General features: G+C 32.1%; 1 protein-coding gene across 1 annotated transcript; it reads left to right on the top strand.

The window, feature by feature from the left end:
• The first annotated feature begins 23693 nt into the window (after positions 1 to 23693).
• On the top strand, positions 23694 to 24800 carry LOC105637399 (abscisic acid receptor PYR1). Its single transcript, XM_012220848.4, has one exon. The coding sequence runs from the start codon at positions 23756 to 23758 to the stop codon at positions 24359 to 24361; it is 606 nt and encodes a 201-aa protein (XP_012076238.1). The 5' UTR covers positions 23694 to 23755; the 3' UTR covers positions 24362 to 24800.
• The last annotated feature ends 399 nt before the right edge of the window (positions 24801 to 25199 follow it).

Genomic DNA, 25199 nt, shown 5'->3' with positions numbered 1-25199 from the left:
CTGGCAAGGTTAGCCACTGGATATCTGGACGTTTTGGGTTCATGTTCTGGTGAGTATCTCTTCGGAGGTATACCTCGAGTGCTTCTATGAGGAAGAATATATCTCCCTGTAGTCTCAACTACTTCTGTCTTAGGAGCTGCATGTTCATGTTCAGAGTAATGTGAAGTAGAAGTAAAATCATTATGAACTTGGGTACTTACCTCCTGGACATCCAACTGTGCAGTCCTAGGTGTGTCACTAAATTCGGTAATTTCTACATTGTCTGAAGCAGGCTCAACGGATCCACACTCAATGAATCCACTAGCTTTTTTGTTAGATTCACCGACAGACAAAGTTGGACTGAGTAACCAACTCAGTGGGTCAATTTCTGTTTTACTCTCCCCCAGACCACTGTGTTGGGTGTGGTAAAAATATTCAGTTTCAAGAAAGTCGCAGTCCATTATGGTGTACATACGACGGGTTTTGGGGTTATAGCAGCGGTAGCCTTTTTGGTTAATCCTATATCCCACAAAGACACATTTGACTGTGCAGGGATCAAATTTCAAACGTTCAGTCTTTGGAATATGAACAAAGGTTGAGCATCCAAAAATTCGAGGTGATAGTGTCAAGGCTGGGGGCACTTGGGTGTGTTCAAAGAGATTGTAGAGGGGTTTTTAGGTTAAGTATCTTAATGGGTAAACGGTTAAGAAGGTACACTGCAGTGGTTACAGCTTCAGGCCAAAAAGACTGAGGAACTTGAGATTCAAGCATTAAGGCTCCGGTGATTTCAAGAAGGATTCTGTTTTTTTGTTCGGCTACACCATTCTGTTGTGGGGTGTTCGGACAAGTGGTTTGGTGTACTAACCCATTTTCCCGGAAGAAGGTTTACATGGAAAGATTGACAAATTCCCCCCATTATCAGATCTGAGTATTCCAACTTGTTTTTGAAATTGGGTATGGATGAGATTGTAAAAATGCACAAATTTCTGTGGAACCTCAGATTTGTGTTTTAAAAAATATACCCACGTCATATGAGTACAATCATCAATAAATAACACAAAATACTTAAAAACATTGTTTCCAGAGTTCGAAGCAGGACCCCATACATCAGAGTGTACTAAATCAAATGCATGTGCAACCCCAGTGTTACTAGAAAAAAAAGGCTTCCTATGGCTTTTTGCCAAAACACAAGTATCACAAGGAGTATTATTATGAAACTGAGGAAAAAGGATTTTGAGGTAACCATGTGACAGGTGTCCCAATCGTCGGTGCCACAACCAACTCTGTCGACTAGTCATCCCATGAGCTAGAAGTGCAGGCCCTGTCCAAGCCACTTCGTCGACATAGTACAAACCATCGTATTCAGTGCCACGCCCAATGATCTCCTATGTCTGGATGTCCTGTAAAAGGTAAAAATTCAAATGCATTAGAAGCATACAATTCAGTTCTTTTGTCACTTGACTAACGGATAGCGATTTAGAAGACAATGATGGGACATAGAGACATTTGGACAATTTCAGGGTTGGGGATAACTCTATGGACCCTGCCCCTTTAATAGGTACAAAATCTCCATTGACGGTCTGAATTTTATGTTTTTCTGGTATCAGTTGCCGCACAGTCAAATAACCATTTGAGTATTTTTTCGACCTAGCCGAATTTTTTCTCATTACCCGGGAATGATTTCTATTTTTTTTTTTTTTGAGTTTTTTCTATTTTTTCTCAAAACCTCCGGGGTCAATCTGAATTGTTTTAAAGGAATCAGGACTTAATTGCATACAATCAGAACCTTCAGTACTTAATTCATGTAGATCAAAACAATTATGTGCAAAATAAATATGATTAAGAATTGAAGGGTTTGGAGGTGATTTTCCCCTGCCAAACCCTATACCTGTCCCATCTCTTTCTCCTCTCCCATTTGCTTCGGCTGCCCCTCTTCCTATTCCAATGGTAGCAAATCCTCCATCTTCGCCGCTGCTGTGGACACCAGCGACCTCCTGGTTGCTCATCACGGCGGCGGCTCGGCCACTTTTTTCCCGGTCGCGATTTCTCCTCTTCGGGTTGTCCTTCCACCATTCAGGAAAACCAATGAGACGAAAGCATTCGTCCTTGATGTGTCCGATTAGGTTGCAATAAGAACACTTGAGGCTGCTCCGATCAATTTTCCTTTGAAATAATGAACTTGCTGCTCCGTTTGCCAAGTCTGGTCAGGGCTGCTATTCACTGTGCACCTGGTTTTTTTTCTTCACCATAGACTTGGACCTCTCCCCTTGTCCTCTTGTGGCTAACCCGCTACCAATGCTTGGAGTTTCACCGCTATCCATGGCTGCCGATGGACTGAGTATGTTCATCCGGGCGGTCTCCCTCCGGACAGTAGCATACGCTGCTTCAACGGATGGTAAGGGAATTTCTTTCAGTAAATCACGCTTGACCGAATCAAATCGATCATTCATTCCGGCGAGAAATTAGTACAGTCGACTTTCTTGCTTTAATCTGTTAAATGTAGAAATATTTGCTGGGCTTGTCATTGGATTGGGTTGTCTTCTGTCTATTTCTCACCAAATTGCTTGAAAAATATTGTAATATTTTTCCAGTGTTAGTTGCCCCTATTGCTATCTGTTTGCTTTTGTCATCTGGTTGAAGATTTGCAACGCATCTTCCCCACTTCGGTATGTAGCCGCTAAACCATCCCACAGGTCTTTGGCCGTTGGATATTCGACGTACTAGCTAACTAGGTCCGGTTCAATGGCTTGAATGATCCATGAAAAAACTTAGAGATCCTTTTTCTCCCATATGGCAAACACTGGGTCTTCTGTGGCTGGAGGTGGAGAATTTCTAGTGATATGGTCCAATCGTCCCCTTGCACTAATGGCCAATCGCATCAATCTTCATCACAGGGAGTAGTTGTGATCATTTAGTTTAATATCGACTAAGGCTGTTTGGTTATTGTTTGATTGAATTGTGGTATGTTGTTTTAACAACTGGGCAATCTGTGTTGACAATGCTTCTATCGCTTCAGTCAGTGCCGGATTGATACTGCTATTGGCTTCGTTACTCATGTCGCTGGACAGGTAAGTTGTTAGTAAATGATGAACAAGTAATCGAACCCTAGGATCGATACTGCTCTGATACCATATTAGATTTAGAGTTTTAGGTTTGAAGAAGTGGTTTCAATTCTCATTATAATTTTTTCTGTGTACAACTCTTCTCTTATAGACAATTTATAGACAATTTAACATAGTTCTAGGAATCCTGTATCGTCTAATTTAGAAAATGATTTATCCTACCATTAAGGTAGTCAATCCTTTCCTTTTACTGTACAAGGATTGATCCTAGAGATCCTGTATCGTCTAATTTAGGAAATGATTGATCCTACCATTAAGATGGTCAATCATTTCCTTTTACTGTACAAGGATTGACCCTATCATTAAGGTGGTCAATCCTTTCCTTATACAATTTATTCTTCTAACATAATCAATCAGATACGCACTGTTTTTATTAATATGTTATAAATTTTTGAAAGAATGTTATGACTTTAACCAAATTTAGATGATTATTATATTATTGATGTGTATGTCTTGTCTTTTAATTATATGTTTTCTTTTTTTTTCAAATAAAAAAAAAGATGAAGTATTTGGAAGGGAAACAAACTTTACCAAAATGGGGCAGTAGTTGTTATGTGAAAGGCACTGAAAGGCGGTCTATGCCATTGGATTTGGCAGTTAGAGAGGCTTATTTCAAAGGATCACTTATTCAATTCATTTCTGTATATGCATTTTCTTCCCAAGAATCCAAAGTGAACCATCTTATTCAATTCCAACAAATCAACTCCTCAAAGAAGACCCTTTGGCCATCCAAACCATGCGCCTCAAGTTAAGGTAATATTCCAGATATCTGATTTATTTTTTAAATTCATAACTCAAAATTTTATGGTTATCTAATTATTAGAAGAGATCTGTTTTATTTTTTAAATTCATTATTAAATTTCAAAAATTTTAAGTTTATGAATTGCATTCTAATGGAAAAATAATCACAATTTATAAACTGGAAACAACTATATATGAATTTATGATCTATTTGATTCAATTATTTAATACAATTGATAATTGTTCCTAATCATTAATAGTTAATGAATGAAAGTATAATCATATATTTTTAAAATAAATTTAAATTTATTTATTTATTTTTAATTAACTATTTAAATGACAAAAATTAAAATAATTTAATAATTTAGTGAAAATATTTGATAAATAGTATATATTTACCGGTTGATTATTGTCTAACTCTATTGGGGTCTATCTATTCAGTGCAAATTAACTATTAGATTTGAAATATATAATTCACTTATAAATAACTAAACAAAATGTTTTCTAATTTGTATATTTTATTTTTATAAATAAACTTGAAATATATATTCACTTAATAAATAATAATCATTTTTTCTTATAAATTTTTAAATTTTATTTCTTATAATAGTCAATATTATCTTTCTGTGAGTCATCGCCACTGATTATAGTTCTGAAATTTTATGAATTTATTGTTCATTATTTTTATGCATTTTTCTCATATCTGATAACAAATTTTTAAAATATGAAACTTTTATAATTCTGGATATTTTTTATAGTCTTATAAATTAAAATATTAAATTTTCAAACTAATTTTAAATATTGAAAATAAAAAATAAAAAATATTTAAAAAATATTTTTCACAAGTGAGTTATTTTCTGAAAATATACTGAGTTAAATAATCATATTTTGATTTTAAAAAATATCCTTCAAAAGCGTAACGTGAACCCTTTTAAAAAATTGTCGCTTGAAGATAGATCATATATTTTGACTATACATTTGATTAAAAGCATGTATTTAAAATCTAAAATAGCTCAGTCTAATAGTTAAAGCGTTCAACTGCATTGGATGTCGCACTTGGTTACAAAATCAAATCATGTAATCATTATTTTAGAAGGTTATAGGATGGCCTTTCATAATTAGAAACAAAAATAGAGAAAAGGAAAGATAAAAGCATGCAAACGAAAATGAGTATAACCATTTTCTCATCTTTGAACAAACATAAAGTCACTAGTTTGCTCCCTATTTCTTTTTTTCCAGAATGTTAAGTTGTTTATTTCAGTAAGCATTTTAAAGAAATTCATAAATTATATTGCAACTTTAATGATTTTTTTTATAAGTATATAGTCCATCGCCAAGGAAATTTACTTAATGAGAGCCTAAGGAGACTTTTTTCTCTCAAAGGAGTCTTCGCCAAGGAAACCGTTTTTCTCTTGATCTGTATTGAAGTGTTCTCAAGTCTTATCTGTAAAGCTGTATAGGATCAATCTTATTTGAAATTGTATATGAGTAAGCTTATGATTGGATAAAATGACATTTTTTAAGAATGATTTGACTATACTAGGCTTGAATTCTATCAGGTTGATCTTATTTGTAAAGCTGTATAGGATGATAGACTTCATGAAGCTCAAAATTATAGATGGGACCTACTATTTTTCATCTTTTCTTTACAAGTGACAACATTATTTTTGGGCATGCAACTATACAACCTTGGATTGGCAGCTTGAGATATAGTAAAGCTAAATTGATGACAATCTTTTAATTGTTGAAAATGGGACGACAAAGGATCGTGTTATATGAGAGTGAGATGTCTACCATAATGAATTCTCCATGGATTCCTCTTTTAAATTGTTCATCGCCTTATAAAGGAACTATCTTATCACACAATCTGACTAGAGGGAATGGAACTTTGTGAAATTTCTCCTTTACAAACCTTAGATTGAGCAATACATCTAGTGTGATGAGATTGATTGCACTTTCAATATCGACTAGAATCCGTCTTTGAAATTTATTTGTTTGAATAATGATTACCAGTGGATTATAGTGATCTGACTAGATTTTGGAGTTAGCCGAGCTGAAAGTTATAGGAGTTTAGCATAGGTTAACATCTTTGGCAATGGATAAGACTCTCTTCTTAGGAGCTTTTAGAGTGTTAATCTGATGCAGAGCAATTGGCACTTAAGTATATGAAAGACTTGGATTGCTGCAAATCCAAGAAGAAGGAGCACGACTGTGCTATCTCTAGCATGCCCGTGCCAGACTCTGGAAGTCCAGGACGCGAGACACGCCTAAGACCAAGAAACACAGGCACGCCCGTGCCACAACTACCTCGCCCGTGCTAGCCTCTGGAAGTCCTAGCACGCCCGTGTCGTGGCAAGCACGCCCGTGTTGATGAGACTATGAAGAATCAAGTTTCGGCATGCCCATGACATGCTAAGCAGGCCCAGTGCTTGCCCCTAAGAATCTACGGCACACCCGTGTCGCCTCCCTTACTAGAGTTTAGTTTATTTATGAATTTTGTGCTATTTTTAAGGTTTTATAAATTTTAGCCTAAATCTGTAAATAGGTTATTTTGTATTATTGGCATATCAATTACCTTTGATTATTATTCATATCAACAAGCTTCTTGAGAGTTTTAATTCTCTATTTTATTCGTCAGATCATACGTTATTGATCAAAACTCCTGACAGAGTATAATCGTTATTCTCATTCACGTAACCGTTCTACATCAGTTGGTATCAGAACCGAAAGGCGAAGAATCTCCATGGCCGACAATCATGAGACACGATTCACAACCATAGAGGTGAGGTTCGAAGAGTTAACCAAATAGATTAGACAGTTGACTCTCGCAATCCAACAAGGCAACCCTCAACCTACAGCTTCAAATCATCAGCAACCAAATTATGCAAGGCATCAAAATCGTTATTATGGAGACCGAGATTATAGAAACAATGGTGAAAACTTTCATGATGGATACAAAATAAAGGTAGACCTTCAACCTTTCTCAGGATCAGTAAATATTGAAAGCACCCTTGATTGGCTAGCAGAAGTCAAATTATTCTTCGAGGTTATGAATTTTGAGGATGAACGTAAAGTCTCCATTGTGGCCTAAAAACTGAAAGAGGAGTAGCAGCATGGTGGCATTCTATTCAAAACGAACGCCATCATCAAAGGATTGAACTTTTGCGAGATTGGATTTTAATGAAACAGATGATAGAGCAACGTTTCCTTCCCAATGATCACTCTCAAATTTTGTATAACAGGTATCATGATTGTTTTCAAGGAAACTGAAAAGTTGATGAGTACACGAAAGAGTTTTTGAGATTACAGGCTTGTTGTGACAACTGTGAAACTAAATTCCAGTAGGTAGCTCATTATCAGAGGGGGCTGAACTATGATATAATGTGTATGATGGGTGTAGCTGCAATTTTCACATTGGCAAATGCAATTGAGATGGCCAAACGTGCAGAAGATAGAATTAATTGGCAGCTTCGACAACCATCTAATTTTAATCAAAATTTCAGGCAACAATATTCACCTGGAAATCAACAGTATAATAGAAATTCCGGTGGACTGAATTCAAGAGCAGCAACTCCTTTTAATAACCAAAATTCACAGCAGCCCTCAATAGAAGAAAAGAAAGACTCCTGGAGAAAGGTACCCATGGCAGACAGAAACAATAAGTTGAATCCGTATTAGAAGCCAACCGAAGACTATTGTTATCGTTGCATAAAACCGGGGCATACATCTAACATATCACTACAAAAGAAAACGTGTTTTTGCGACCGATTTTTGCGATCGATGAAAATCGATCACAATATTGCGATGATATTGAGACCAATTGCAATGATTGGGAGAGTGAATATTTGCCGACCGATTTGTGACCAAACGGCGACAGAATTTGCGACGGATTTGTGACCGATAATAAATCCGTCACTAACTATAGCGCTAATAATTCCCGCCAAATTTAGTTTTCCGTCTGTGAAGGATTAGTGACCGATTTGCGACTGATTGTTTGCGACCGATGAGTTTTGTCTCAAATCGGTCGCAATTTGCTCCATATTAAAACGACATCGCAGAATTAAAAATTGCAACCGATTTTGTGAATAATTTACGTCCGACACGTCGGTCGCAAAAGTTAGGGCTTTATAACTTGCGCGAGCAGTCTCCTTCTTCTTTCTTCTCCTCCTCTGTTTGCAACGCCGTTCCTAGCCATTTGCAGCGTCGTTCCCAACCGTTTGCTACCTCCTTCTCTGCTCTATTGTAGTGCCAGTTGCCGGAGAAACCCTTCTCCTCTTCGTTCGTGGTCGTCAAGTCAGGTACGAGTTCCTCTCCGTTTTTTTTTTTTTTTTTTTTTTGTGGATTTAATTTTTTTTTGGTTGTTCTTGTAGTTGCATGACAAAAAATTAGTTGTTGTTTAGTTGTTTTAGTTGTGATTTAGTTGTTATTTTGTTGTAGTTGCATTGTGTGTGTTATTAAAATAAATGACAAAAGGAAAAAAAGAAAATCTGATATTGTAATATGATAATTTTGGAATTTTTTATATTTTGGGAAAAATCTGATATGTAATTTAATCAATATTTAATCAATCTAATTTTATTAATTAGAGCATTCAATGAAATAATTTTATAAGTAAAGTATTCAATAGATGCAATTTTAAAATTTAAAGTGTTCAATTGATTGCAATAAAAATATAGAGTGCCATAACACCTTTTGTAAAACTTAAATATATTTAAATAATAAAAAGAAACATAATAAATTCTCATGTTATTTGTTATTTATTTCTAAACATTTGTCAAATTCTTAGAAAAATTAAAGATGAAGAACATCCTTTTGTAACATTAGTAAAAGTAAAGTGAAAAACAAAAAAATCACACCTCATTAATTGATGTTAATAAAAAGAACTAAAAATTCAAGTAAAACAAATGACACATAAACACAATCGTTTAACTAAAACAAACCATAATATAAAATAAGTGCATAAATAGATAAATCAATATATGTGCATATATACACCCTTGACAATATATGTGCATATAACTAAAACAAACCATAAACTAATATTTATTCGTTTTTTTGTAATTATGAAATAATGCATTTTATTTGTTATTATTGTAGTTATTATTCTTTTTTTTTTTTTTTTGTTATGAAATGAATTATGCGTTTGCATTGAAGGCCTAGTAGTGGCCATGTTGCCTTTGGAGAATGTTAGTATGATATAGAAGTCTTTATTGAAGTGTGTTTTAATTTGAGATTTGATTGTGTTATGCGAAGTGCTGTCGAATTTTTTTTAAAAAAATTGAATATGAGGAATCATACACTTACTGATATTATAGTAAGTTTATATATATATATAACCTTAGTTGAAAATAATGAACTTAATGAGTTTACATATATATAGTTACCCTTATTATAGAAATAACCTTAGTAAGTTAGAAATGTAAATGGAACATTACATTTGGCATGTTTTAAGGATGGTTTAGGACTAATGCAATTACATATAATTTGCCCTTTATAAACAGAGTGTTAATTAGGTAAAAAAATGCAGACTAATCGAGATTGGATGTACTGGAGGTACGAGATCAATGGGATATTAAGACAACAGTTCTTGTAAGGATTGGAGGCTTTTATACAGTTTGCAGTTGGTAATCCCAGTTGTATGGATGGTAATTAGTTGAGGTGTACATGTAATCACAAGAAGTGTCAAACTAGAGCATTCTTAAATATCGATACAATTAAACTTCATTTATGCAAAAATGGTTCGTGGAAAATTATTACGAATGGATACATCATGGTGAACCTTGAGTTTCCAGTAGGTCAGGCCACTATATTCCGGTAAGTTTAGGAGGTGAGCCTTATCAATTTCATTGGGATAATATGGTAGAATCGCCAAACTATGCAGCATAATAATTGTTTAACATGCTAAGTGTAGCTAACAGTGAACTGTGGCCTCGACGCAAGAATCATTCAGTTCTATCTGTTTTGGCACGATTACTTCACATGAAAGCGGAGCACCATTTTTCAGAAAGGTGTTACGATAATTTTGTGTAGTTAGCAAAAGAAATATTACCTGAAGGCCATACGATGGTTGATAATTTTTACCGGACAAAAAAATCAGTTCGGGGATTAGGACTACCCGTGGAAAAGATTGATTGTTATCGTAATAATTGTATGATATACTGGGGTCTTGACTCTGAATTAAGAGAATGCAAGTTTTGTAATCTTCCAAGATATTAATGGCGGGATCAAGGGACTGGTAGAGTACAAAAAGAGAAGGCTTTCAAGAAGATGTATTATTTCCCTCTTGTTCCTTGCCTTCAAAGGTTATATGCATCTAAGGCGACAGCTAAACACATGAGATGGCATGCTTTGCATGAATATGAGGCCATATGGTATAATGACTCATCCGTCAGACTCTGAAGCCTAGGAACACTTTGATAACAATCATCCTGTATTTGCTGCTGAAATGAGAAACGTGAGATTGGGACTTTGTACTGATGGGTTTCAGCCGTTCGGCCAATCAGGACAACAATATTCATCATGGCCTGTCATTGTCACACCATATAATCTACCACCCTCAATGTGTATGAAAGATGAATACATATTTTTATGTGTTATTGTACCTGTCCTAATAATCCGAAACACAAAATTGATGTGTTTTTACAACCTTTGATTGCTGAACTTAATTATTTATGGGAATATGGGGTTGAAACGTTCGATATTTCGGCCAATCAGAATTTCATAATGCGAGCTGCTTTGCTTTGGACCATCAGTGATTTTCCAGCATTTGGAATGTTATCTGGGTAAAGTACGGCAAGCAAATTGGCTTGTCCTCATTGCATGGAAAACACTAATGCATTTACACTAAAAAATAGAGGTAAACAATGTTTGTTTGATTGTCACCGCAAATTCTTAGCAGAATCTCACCCTTAGAGGAGAAATTGACAATGCTGTAGAAAGAACGCGACTATTGCTAATCCCTCCCCCCCCCCCCCCCCGCCTGTGAAGTCTGGAGTTGAAATATTACAAGAAATTGAAGATCTGGGGCTTATGAAAGTTACAGAGTTAGGTGCAGAAGAGGTAAATGGAAGAATCCTACATTCAAGCGATATGGGATGCGAAAAAGCGATAAGAAGCAGCAGCGCGTGTCTCAAGAAATATGGGAGAGCTGGCAAAAGGCTTGGGAGGATCCTGCATTCAAGAGAAAGCGTGAGATATTTGCACAAAATAGGCGCAGTGAGACTGGCGGTGATGGAGCAGAACCTTCTCGAGACACAAGCGAATCAATATCTGCTATAGAGACATCTCAATTATTAGTGAGTCAACTAGTCACAGTTACAAAACTGATGTTCAATGAAATGACACTATATTAATATATCATGCATAAAAATTTATTACAGGCTGAAAAATATGGTCGTGAGCCCACACCGATCGAGGTGTTTACTTACATTCACACGCAGGCCACGATGGAAATACGTTTATCGACAGACGTGGGGTGGGCATCAATGTAAATAACAATGAAGAATATTTATATTTACCTTCTAGTTGTTGCTTACGTGTACAAGTTCAATATAATAAAGCTTGCAACTGCATTGATTAATTAATTTATTGTTTTCAGGAGAACTATAGTACAGCTCGCGAGCGTCTTGTTTCTTCTCAAGCTGAATCTAAATCTAAGTCAAGAATTGATGGGTTAGCACTTTATCTGGAGGCCGTAGGGGGCGAAAACAAGAGGAAAGTATATGGCATCGGGTCTCAGGCATCACAGTTTTACTACGGCTCAGCATCTAACGCTTCTGCAGCCAGCTCAGGACCACAGCCCCAGCACAGTGCTGAGGAGTTTACTGCATTATCAGCTCGTGTTGATGAGCAAGAGAGACAACTTGCAGAGCTTAGAGCGCATGTCATGTGGTTGTCCAATCAGCCTGGTGCTAGTACTTCTTCCTCTGACCCTGCGCCTGCTACAAATTGAGATGTTTTGACAGCTCAATAGCAGCCACTACCGTCTCCTCTTGATCCCGATACTGAAGACGATACCTTGGTCACTCCTGCCGACACTATGACACATCTAGCAGGTACTCCTCCCGGTGATACGACACTGGATCGTGTAGATGACCAACCTCGTAGATTTGATTTTGGACCATTTTAGCTTTTATGGTTTTTTCAAATTTTGTACAGTACATTACATTAACAATTACATTTTTATATTGTTATTGTGTTGTGATTGTGAGATATATATATTTATTTATTTATGTCGGTTTTCACAAGTGCAAAAAATTATGGTTTTTAATATTATTAAATTTTTTTTTTTTGTAATTGTATATTTGCGACAGATTTGCGACCAAACCACAACCAAATATATAACTGTCAAATTTAAAATTGCGACAGATGATCGACCAACAACTTTTAACATTTGCGACCTAATTCCGACCACATTTAATAAATTGCGACAGACACAATCTGCGACCCATTTGCGATAGAATTTTAGAAGGAAGACATGACCAACTTTTGCGACTGATATTTATATTTTTGCAACTGATACTACGATCGCAAATTAGCGACAGATTAGTAATTCGGTCGCAAAAAATTTTGCGATGAGCACTTTTGCGACTGATTATTATCGATCACAAATCAGTCGCTGATGGTATTTAGCGACCGATTTATTACATTTTGCAACCGATTTGTCGGTCGCAAATGAGTGAATTTTTTATAGTGTATGTCTAGAGCGAAGGGTGACTAATGAAGGGCTTCGACAAGTTAATGTAGTTGATGAGGTGCCTGAGGTTGAAGAAGGAGAAGATGAACTGTCCATCGCTGGTTCAAAAGAAGGTGAGGTTACGTTTGTTATTTAGAAAATTTTATGCCCTCCAAGACAAGAAATCAAAACTCAACGGAGAAAAATTTTCCAAGCTAAATGTCGGGTTGGTGAAGCAGTGTGCCGACTCATTAATGATAGTTGCAGTTGTGAAAATTTGATAACCAAGCAGCTGGTTGGAAGCTAAACTTACCCACAGAACCACATCCTTCACCATACAAGGTAGGGTGGATTAAAGAGGGTCCAACAATTGAAGTAAACTGGATTTGTAAGGTTCTTATTTCAATGGGAAAGTCATACTCAAACTGTGTCAATTGTAATGTTGTGGATATGGATGCTTGCGGGGTACTATTAGGATGTCCATGGCAGTATGATGTAGATGCATTGCACACGGGTAGAGAGAACTCATACATGTTCACCTGGAAAAATAAGAATATCATTGTCCTACCTTCTAGATCTTCTGTCAAAGCTTCTAAAGTGGAGGGGAAATCCATAGTCGCTATTTCTTCCAATTTGCAGGAATTATCTAGTGCCATTGAGAAGTCTGGAGGTGTGTTGGCATTGCTGATTAAGCCAGAGACAGGTTCTAATGAAGGGGCACTAGTACCAACACCAGTCAAGGAGTTGCTAGATGATTTTCATGCCATAATTGAAGAACCATCTACACTTCCACTGTTGCGGGACATTCAACATCAAATTAATTTTATCCCTAGATCGAAGATACCAAACCTGCCCCATTACAAGATGAACCCAAAGGAGAGTCAGATTCTTTAAGAATAGGTAAAAGAATTATTGAAGAAGGGACATATTCGGGAGAGCATTAGTCCTTGTGGAGTTCCTGCCTTATTGGTACCAAAGAAGGATGGGACCTGGAGAATGAGTGTTGATAGCAGGGCCATCAACAAGATCACGGTGCAGTATAGATTCCCTATTCCTTGTCTGGAGCACATGTTGGACTAATTATCGGGATCTATAGTATTTTCTAAAATAGATCTTTGCAGCGGGTATCATCAAATTCGAATCAAAGAGGGAGATGAATGGAAGACTGCCTTCAAGACCAAGGAAGGATTATATGAGTGGTTGGTTATGCCATTTGGGTTGACTAACGCACCGAGCACGTTCATGCGACTTATGACTCAGGTTTTGCGTCCTTTCTTACGTAAATTTGTGGTTGTTGACTTTGATGACAACTTGATTTTTAGTCGTAGCAAGAAAAAACACCTTCAGCACCTTCGAGGGGTGTTGGATGCTTTGCAGAAAAATGAGTTGTACATCAACCTTAAGAAGTGCAACTTTATGACGGAGCAGATTCTATTCCTTGGTTATATTGTTAGCTCGGAAGGAATTCATGTAGATGACAGAAAGATTGAGGCCATTCGAAATTGGCCTCTCGACCACAGTTGTTTTCATCAATTTGGTAAGCCAAGGGAAAGGCTAGCCCATGTTGTGTAGCGCGCAGTGTTATTTCGGGTTATTCTATTAGAAAGTTTAATCTAATTCTAAATAGAAAATTAATATTATATAATAATAGAAAATTATTCAAGTTTATTTTTGGTTGATTGTATTAATTTCGTAGTTGCAAAAATCCAGTTGATCAACTTAATATATATATATATATATATATATATAATAAAAAAACAAAAATGAAAATAATTATGCTAAAAACTAAAGTCGAACTATCTCTTTAATTAAACTTTAAGATTTTAAAATTGTTCATGAAAATAAATCAGTCTTAAATAAATAATGATGCATACCAAATTTTTTTGCTAATAAACAAACTCAAATGAACTGGACTCCAATAATTTGAATCAATTTATAGAATTATATATAATTTATTAATTTTTTCATGAAATATTTTATTTCCTATAAGTATTAATTTTCACTAAAAAATACGACATGAAGCACATGATATTGTCTTGTGTAACGCATGTCAATTATCATCGTAATAATTTTTTATTATGTTTATCTATCTATCCATAATCTATAATTCTATACTATATATAAAAGTGGGAATGAAGGGAAATAATGAGATTTCCGATAATTTATAATATTCTAAAATAATCTTATACATAGCCAATTAGATTATTGTATTTTATTAGTTGATTGGATATATTTATAAAAATTATTTTTTAAAATAAATACATATAGATATTTAAACATTTCAAAATTTTAAGTTTTTCTTTTCTAAATTTATTTTTTAATAAATATATATGATAATTGAGATATTTGAAAATTTTTATATTTCATTTATTAAATATTTGATTCTATTTTAGTTATAATTTAAATTATTTTATTTAGGAGAGAGATAAAAAAAAGAAAAATATATGTTACATAAAAATCTTTTATTAAAAAAATTCAGTTGTGCAATGTGAAAAAATTTTAAAATATGTTATATATAATTTAGTATCTTACCTTAAAAATATAACACTAATATTACATATTATTAAAAATTTTAATCGGGAAATTGTGTATGCTTACTATTTCCGTATTTTTTTACTGTTTATGCTATTACGTGTATTTATATTATTTTATTTGTTTAATTCATAAATAACTATTAAAATTTATTAAACATTTTACTATTAATTTGCTTAATATTATGTTATTAAATGTTATTAATAAAGTATAAAAAAATTTATATGGTCCTAATTAATTTTTTGTTTGAATAGTTTTAACAAAATTGAAGGAAAAATAATAATCGTCTCCTATTTTAATGTATATTTTTTTGAAAAAAAGAACGAGAATATAATAAATATCAATTATTAGCGGGGCAACATTAAAAAATTCCAAATCAATATTTTCTATCTAAAAAATCCTATTCAAATTCTATTGGATAAACTAAGAAACTATATTATATACTAAATAAGATGATATCTATTAAACGTGGTAAAAAGAATCCAATATCTTTAATATTTTAATAATATTGATTAAAAAAATAAAATTAATTTGATTAAATAAGGTATCTATTAAATGTGGTAAAAGAATATAATATCTTTAAATATTTAATAATATTGGTTGAAAATTAAAGGTAATTTGATTTTGATTGGTTATATTATACTATATAAGATATATGTTAAACATGATAAGAATATAATATGTTTTGTTTTTTACTTTTATTAAATCTTTAATTTGATTGGTTATAATTTTTTTAAAAAGAATAAATGTAATTTATTATTATTCATTAAGGATACTAATAAGATCTATTCATTGGATCCTAGCATGATTTGTATTGTTATTTTCGTTTATTGATTTAACTTTTTTTTATCCATCAACATTAAATTTTATTAAATTATCATTTTTTTAAGGTTGATTTTTGAAATTCAGATTGGTAATTTGTTTAATATAATTTATTTCTTGTTATATGTTGTGTTCTTAAAAGACTTTTATTCTTAATTACAATTTTCTATTTTTTTATTTTTCTTTTCATTATTGAATTAATTTGTAACCACTATTATTTTATTTTAATAAGAGATTTATATCTCCCTTACAATAAATAGATGGCCTAATGATTAAAATTTTTTAATTTTTTTATATTTTTTCTTTTATATTTTAAATCTATTTGACTTGAAAGAAAATGACGTTTATGAAATTTAAAAAGAAAAAAAACTAGAACTATATATTTCTATTTTGGGTCATTTTTTGGATTTCAAGAATTGTTGTGTATATTCATATATTCTTTTCTCTAATACACTGGGTAAGTAATAATATCACTCTAGCCAAAAAGATTACCATTATCAATTCAAATCATTTTCTCATTTTCTTTTTTTTACCTACTAGTAAAAAATAATTTATAGTTGTATATAGATATTGATTTGAAATTGAGAGCAAATGGTTAGGGATTGAGAGATGACTTGATTTTCTTTTGAGCATCTATCAGAGATTTAAGAATCTACATTTATAAATTAGGGACTGAAAGATTAGGTATAGAGATTAAATTGCCCTTTATTTTGATACTACATTATATAAAAATAGAATCAAGTACATAAGAAATAGCGTTACAAATAGCATATACGATAAAATCCAATACAAATTAATCAATTGTATTTATTTTAATATAAACAAAAAATTATGCTTTAATTTTATATAAATAAAAAATTAAAAGAATACAAAAAATGAAAATATAACGAGCATTATCAATATGCAACGCACGTTATAGAAAAGACTAGTATATGTAAAGTACCAATGGGGAACATTGGGTTCCTAAAACGCCTCTACTAAGTTTATAGATTAACAAAAATATCATTGAGGATTTTAATTTTATTGGTTTAAAAATAAAGGTGGTTTAATTTTGATTGGTTATGTTAAGTTCTTATTTGAATACTAGCTAATATTTTTTTATTAGCAAAATAATTTATTTTTTTAACATAAATTAGGAAAAACTTAAATTTTCAAGCAACTGAACGTGAGTCATCAGGCTTCCCTATACACCCAAACCTAATCCGAAATTATTTAATGAAACAACTTGGAACCAAAACAAATTAAAATAGAAAAATAAGAATTATTATTTATCTAGAGTTAGGAAAAGAGAGTATATAAACAAAAGGAAATCCAATCCAAAAATTGAATCCAAGCTAAGAAAACATCTTCCACTTCAACTCCTTTCTGTGCAAGAGAATCAACAAAATGATTCTTATTTCTCCCAATATGGTAGAAACTAACATAAGTTAAAAAGGAGACAAGAGAATCTAACTTGTTAAAATGTTTCCACCAACACCAAGGTCTCTTTTTCTTTTGCAAAATTCATTCAGCTGCATTCCTAGAATCAGATTCAATCACAAGTGGGTGATGTTTTAACAGTGATGCAGCAAAAATTTTAATTGCATGAAGAATGGCGAAAAATTCTACTTCATTGGAGTCCATAATACCCATTGACTTGTAAAAACTGTAGATAACCACATCGAGTCAGTTCCTAAGAACTCATCCAACACCAGCAACTCCTGGCTGCTCTTCCGCCAAACCATCAACATTAAATTTAAAAACACCAGCTGGAAGATTTTCCCATATACCAATAGAAGGAGAATCAACAGCCCCATCATGCATTATTCGTATACTAGAACACGCCAATAAAGGAAAAAAGAAACAATCTGAGATACAATAGGGAATAAAAGGAAACTTGATCTTGAAAAGTTTAAAACTCTTCACTTTACAATGTCCAAAATCTGAACTGAGTCTAGATTTTCATTTGAAAATATAAGTTTATTCCTCCTCAACATAAGGAGCAAATAACTACAAAAAATAAAGAATTCCAAACTAATTGAGATCTTTTTAACCATATAAGGCTCTCCCATTACCAACCCAAGCTAACTAGACTACAAGGAAGAACACCAAAAATCTTCCACTAGTTGAAAATCATAATCAAGATGTCTTTTACCATGTAACATGTAAGAAGACAATGATCAATAGACTCAATCTCATTATTGCACAAAGAACAAGCACTAGCCAAAATTTTGAACGATGTTTCTATTAAATAATCTACAAGGGATCTTATTCAAAAAAAAATTTGCAAATAAAAATAGAGATTTTCATTGGAATAAAAGAAGATCATAATAATTTTAGATTGAAATTTACCTCAAGAGCACTCATTTCTTTTTCTTCCATTAAAGAATTGAAGTTTTTAACTGAAAACAAACTTATTTTATTGAAAGTCCACACTATTTTGTCTTCATCTTCAGGGATGATTGAAATACCTTTCATACTAGATGATAGCTGCTCCCAACTCTGTCCCTCAAAGCTTTTGAGATACCAAATCAATCTACTGTCCAAACCCAGTTTTCTTCCATGAAATAACCATTATAATAAATATAAGCTCTTTTATTTGTAGCAAGCCGAAAGAGTCTAGGAAAAATAAAGATAGGGATGCATACAACTAGGAGTTTTGCAAAAACAGGAACTTGAACCCCATTACCAATCACCCATCTAAACTCATATTTAAGGATATCAGAAATAATAGAACTCTCACCAATTGCAAAAATATCATGCTACATAAGGGATAGTTTTCTCCATAACACAATATCTGAATTTGATTTAAGCAAAGCCTCTTCACCATTTTTTGCTGCAAAAACTTTTTTCCATATAAAGCCTTTCTCTGACTTGAAACGCCACCATCATTTACCCAAGAGAGCTAAATTTTTCCTTTTGATAGCCTGTATTTCTAAACCTCTATATTTTCTACTTGAACAGATAGTATGTCACGCCACCCAATTGAGAGGTCTTTCTCCCTCCAAACCTTCGCCCCATAGAAATTTTCTTTGCATTGATTCTATATTCGTGATTACCTTTCTTTGAACTTTGCAAATAGACATGAAACAAAAAGGGAGGGAAGATAAGACTAATTTTATAAGGGACACATTACCTCTTAAAGAGAAGTGTCTACTTTTTATTCCGGCTACTTGGCTGCAAACTTGTCAATAATAGATTGCCAAGTCTTTACGTTTCTTGGACCACATCCAACAGGTATCCCCAAGTACTTTGTTGGCAAATTTCCTGGTAAACAATTCAAAAGACCTTCAAATTGTTGCAACTCCTCTCTAGTCATATTTAAACCAAAAAGGTTACTCTTCTGGAAGCTTACCTTGAGGTATGACAATAATTGAAAACATAGTAAAATCCTCCCGAGATTCTGAATTGATCACTATTTGCATAATTAAAAATTATTGAATTATCAGCAAATTGAAGGTGTGAAATAATAACATCTTCATTAACTATGTTTAACCAGAACGAAAACCAAGTCTTATAGCCTTTTGAATTAGCACATTAAGGCCCTCAACAACAATTAGAAAAAGAAAGGGGGAGAGTGGGTCTCCCTACTTTAGACCTCTAGACATTTGAAATTCCTCAGTCTGGGAGCCATTAATAAGCACAGATACTTAGAGCTTTTAAGACACTGTTCTATCCAACTCCTCCATTTTGAACCAAACCCCATTTTTGACATCAAATCCACCAAAAACTTCCAATTGACTGAATCATGCGCTTTTCAAAATTAGCTTTAAATTATACACCTTTTACCTTTCTTAGCTTTAATTCATGCATTATTTCATTGCAAATAAGGATACCATCAATAATTTGCCTCCCTCCGATAAAAGCTGATTGAGATTCCTCAATGATGGAGTCCATAACCTTTTTCAATCATAAAGTGAGTTTTGAAATTACCTTATAGACGCTACCTATTAGAGAGATGGGTCTAAAGTCATTAAGAGTTTATGGAGACAACTTCTTTGGAACTAGAGTGAGAAAACTAGGGTTGATCCCTTTTGTGAGTTTGCCATGCTGAAAAAATTCATGGATTAGTCTAAACAGATCCCCTTTATAATCTCCCAACTTTGCTTGTAAAATCCCATTGTGCAACCATCAAGACCTGGAGCCTTAAAAGAAGCACAACTCCACACTGCCATCTTTATTTCTTCTTCCGAGAATGGCACTTCAAAAGCTGCATCATCTTCAAGTGAAAGACATTTGATTACACCTCCAACTAAAACAGGTCTTGGTTTAGGAAAATCTGCATAAATATTAGAAAAGAATTGTTTTGTAACAGCTCTGACTTGGCTAACTTTTGAAATCCATGAGCCATCCACAAAAAGGCCTCCAATGTGGTTTTTAATGCATCTTCTATTAACAGTAGCATGGAAAAACTAGTATTTGAGTCTCCTTCTCAAATCCATTGTATTCTTGATTTTTGCATCAACATACTTTTGTTATATCTCTGCAAAATCCATAACTTTTGAGTTAAATTTCTCCTTTTTCAAATCTCATGGTTCGTTAAAGCAACATCTTCTGCTTTTAAGTCTAAATCAACAATAGATTTCTGGCACAAGGATATTTCTTCTTGAACAAAACCAAAAGTATAAACCTTATAGAATATATTAACAGACAAATATTAGACAATATTAGTTAATATTTATTAATTAATCAAAAGAATTATTGGCAAAAAGTAAAGAATATTTGCCCACATTGTCAATTTATTTATTAATATATAAATAACAGCTAACAAAAAGTAAAGGATACTTGCCTGCATTGTGAGAGCAAAATTATGATTAATATTTATATATTTATTAATTAATCATTCTAATATTTATTAAATTTTATTATTATCCTTTAAAATGAAAGATATTTATTAAAAAAATAAATTTAATTCTTTATCTTAAATTTTATTATATTTTTTTCACTATTTTACGAACATGTCACTAATGCATAATTAATCATTATAATAAGCATCTTTTTAAGAAAAATTTTATTACGAACATGTCACTAATGAAAAAAAAAATTTATTATGAAAATTGTTTTATCTATACAAGAAATGAAAGAATAATTAGATGAACAAAAATAAATAACTAATGTTGGATTTAATTAATATTATTATATATTTCGAGGCTTATTCGAAAATAGGTTATTTTATTTAGTCTTTTTATTTATTCGTTGGATTTAAAATTAATGGTTTTTGCCTATCATTCTTTTTCGAGCGATTCCATTTCTTTAACTTTTATATTTACTCGTTTTAATTATTACCTGATAATATTTTTTTTATTGTAGTTGTTCTTTAATGATTATTTGCCATCTTGTTTGATGTGTTTATAAGTAGTGGTTTGTGCTTGTTATTCTTTTTCGAACAATTCCTCTTAAATTCTGAGGATTTTTTTTTTTTTTTTAATATTTTTTAGACATATAATTGTAATTCATCTAAGGACACATCGGAGAAGATTTTGGCGATTCGAGTCAAATGCATTTTCCTGCATATTTTCCTATAATATGTTTGTAACGTTAATATTACAGTTCTTTATAGGAAATAATTTATTGAACAATATTTTCTATGGAAAACATTTTTCTTGAAAAATATTTTCCAAATAACTTATTTTCCGTTTGGTTATAATATTGAAAATTAATTAAAGATATTAAAGTTTTTATCTCATAAAATTTTTTAATAATAATAGAATTTTTATAATTTAAAAATTTTATTGTTAAATATGAAAAGAATGCACTATATATATATATATATATATATTATGAAAGCCGCCAGTGGCCAGTGGTGGTAGTTGGTGGTAAATGATAACTGGTGGCAGTGACTACAATGATTAATAAATTAAAAAAAAAATATGAATTTATAAGATTTGTCAATATCCGAAAAATATTTTACTCTTTCGAAAATGGAGAGTTATTTTTCTTAATAAATGACTTAATTTTACTTCGATCAGAAAAATATTTTCCGTTGACCTATTTTTCTAAACACCTCAAACAACGGAAAATTATGCAAAATATTATCTTTCGAAAATAAATGGAGACTTAAAAATAAACGGAGCCTTAAAAATATAACACCAATTCACCGATTAATCCAAGTTAATATAGTGATCCTGAATAGGGAGAGATAATATATATATAGGACAAAAATAAATAAATAAATAAATAAATACCAACCTGAATAGGGAGAGTCTCCAAACTCAAATTAAATTTGAGTATGGTATGGTAGACTTGAAGAAATTAAATTTGTTAGATTAGTAATTAAGTAATAAATTATTTTTATTTTAATTAAATAATAAATTATTAGTAATTAGAGTTTGAATTTTAATTGAATTGTATTTTAGGATAATAAGCTGCATTAACGAATGATGTTGCGCGCAACATAAAGAAGCATAAAATGTCATCGGATATCCATGTCTATTATCAATTATTAATATTTGATAGTTAAATAATAAAATTTATTTGCATTTTTTTATTAATTTATATCTAACTCAAACTCTAACATAGTTATAATAATACATTCTATTAATTAAATTCTAATTAAGACTTCCTTAAACATTAAATTTAAATTTAAAGTATTGTGAAAACAAATCAATTTAATTTGAATTTTTATTAAAATGTTAATAAAAAATATTATTAAAATTTTTAATAGTTTAATTGATGTTTTTGTTTATTGTATATTAATTATATCAATAATATAAAATCTCAAACATCATATGAGTGGTAAAGAATTATTAATTAAAGCAATAAGACAATAAATAAATTAGTACATAAATAAAAATATAGATTTTTATAATTAAAATTTATATAAAAATAAATAAAGATATTAAAGAATTCTTCTTTTATTGTATATCCTTTTTTAAGATTGCAAATAATCAATTATATTTTTGAAATTTTAAATACATTTAATTGTAAATATTTGATAATAATAATCGTTCAACTAAAATATAAATAAAAAATAAAATTCTAAATGTTCTCTCCTTTTAATTTCTGTTTTTTTAAAGAAATTTTTAAAATTTTATTTTATTTTTCTATAATTTGATTGAATTTTTACGATATTCATTTGTTTTGTCTTCCTTGCAAAAAAAAAAAAAAAATTTATCTACATACATATATATTATAATATTTACAATAAAATATTAAATAAAAGCACCTAATTGATGTATTTATTTTTTACTCAATAATTTATTATTATTTTTATTATATTTAAAAGTAACCAATCAATCATATTTTAAAAAAACCGAAAAAATAACAAAAAAGTAAATATGATAAGTTTTAACGTGCAAAGTGCTGTTAATACTATTTTTTTTTTTAAAAATTGGGTACCATATTAAAGTTTAATTTTTAAAAAAAATTTTAGATTATTTATTTATAATTTGTAAACGTTTTATTTAATAAAAAATTTCGTGGATTTTAAAATCTGAATTTTTGTTTATTACATGACATTTCCTGTACATGTACCAAATAGAAAAAAATTAAAAAATTTAGCATCAGAGTTATTATTATTATTTCCTGGGAAATTAGTTTTTAGAAACAAAAAAAAGAAATAAAAACATTAAATCAGGTAACAGTCCAGTTCGGCTTCGCAGCTTAGACAGGTTGATCTGTCAAGCAATCAACATGAAACGCAGTTAACCCTATCCCAGCTGTCCCTTTCACCCACTTGCCACCTTTCACATATCCCATAAAGCACAATATTTTATTACTGCAAAATATATTATTCTTTAAAAAAAAATCCCAAAAATCAAATACTAAAATTTTAATATTAATAAAAAACCATGTTGGAGTTACCAATTTGCCCTCACTGTTTGTTCAAAATCCCCTTTCTTTATTTCGAAAAACAAAACCTGACTTATCTCCTCTCTCACTCTCTCTCTCTCTCTCATCAGTCTCTATGGCCGACCCAGAACAAGAACCAACTGACACAGCTCATCATTTGACGATTCCACTCGGGTTGACTCAGGCTGAGTTCGATGAGTTAGCTCCATTTATATCTGAGTTACACACCTACAGAATCGTCCCAAGCCAATGTTCTTCTCTGTTAGCCCAACGCATCATGGCTCGAAACGACGTCATCTGGTCCATAGTACGCCGTTTCGACAAGCCACAGACTTACAAGCACTTCATCAAGAGCTGCACCGTGGAGCCAGGATTTACAATGACTGTAGGGTCCACACGTGACGTCAACGTGATCTCCGGCTTACCGGCTGCCACCAGTACCGAGAGGCTGGATATCTTGGACGATGACCGACAAGTCACGGGTTTTACTATTATTGGAGGAGAGCATAGGCTGAGGAATTACCGGTCGGTGACGTCTGTGCATCGGTTTGAACGTGACGGTAGGATCTGGACCGTTGTTTTAGAATCGTACGTTGTCGACGTACCACAAGGAAACACTGAGGAGGACACGCGGCTCTTTGCCGATACAGTTGTGAAGTTGAACCTCCAGAGATTGGCGTCTGTCGCTGAAGGATTGGTGCGTGATGGTGACGGACGGTAAATGACAGGTGATTTAACCTTTTTAAAAAAAAAAAAAAAAAAAAGGTACAGACGAACAAAAACAGATCAGTCCTTTCCTTAGTTTCGTTTTCTGTTTTTCATTTTACATTTGTTCCTCTGTTTCCATTACTATGTTTTTCCCGCTCCTTTTTCTTTTCGCCTTTTGCGGTTTATTTTCAATTGGCAGTCGTCGGAATTACAAAAACGGTGTATTGTTGGAAGGCATTTGACTTTGATCTCATGGCGCTGATGCTGGGTTTCGGGATTGGAATTGTGTTAAAATGCTGAGGGCATTACAGTTAATACACCTGTACAGAGATGTTAAGTATCAAGGGCGACGCTGTCTTTTAAATTATTAATTTTTCCTTTAATTTGTGTAGAGTCTGGAAAAAGAAATGTTTTCAATTTTTTGCAATGCAATGTTGATTTTGAAGTTTTCATTGGTGATCTATTTTTGTTTGATTGATCAAGCTGGAATCTTTTATTTAATGCTCTTTTGATACAAATGATTAGGGCTGACATAATACGATAAAGACAAAGCTGATCAACTGTTGGTTAGGTTTAATTCAAGTTGATTTATAAAAATTCAGTTTAATTTTAATTTTTTTAATATATTATTTTATCTGTTTCGGTTTCTTATTATTGATTCACCAAAAATGAAAAAATCAATCAAATCACGATTATTGACTTTATAAATTTAATTTGTGAAATTGAATATAAAATATTAATAGATGAAATTTTATATTATAAATTATTTAAAATCAAACAAGATGTGAGGTTAAATGGTTTTACTGTGTTGATGCGATGAAATGGTTAGGTTCCAAAATTGATCCATTTTT

The sequence above is a fragment of the Jatropha curcas genome, chromosome 11 (assembly GCF_041381405.1).
Source record: "Jatropha curcas cultivar XTBG-Jc1 chromosome 11, XTBG_Jcur_1.0, whole genome shotgun sequence".
In the NCBI taxonomy this organism is placed as follows: domain Eukaryota; kingdom Viridiplantae; phylum Streptophyta; class Magnoliopsida; order Malpighiales; family Euphorbiaceae; genus Jatropha; species Jatropha curcas.
This window is presented reverse-complemented; position numbering and strand designations above follow the sequence as displayed.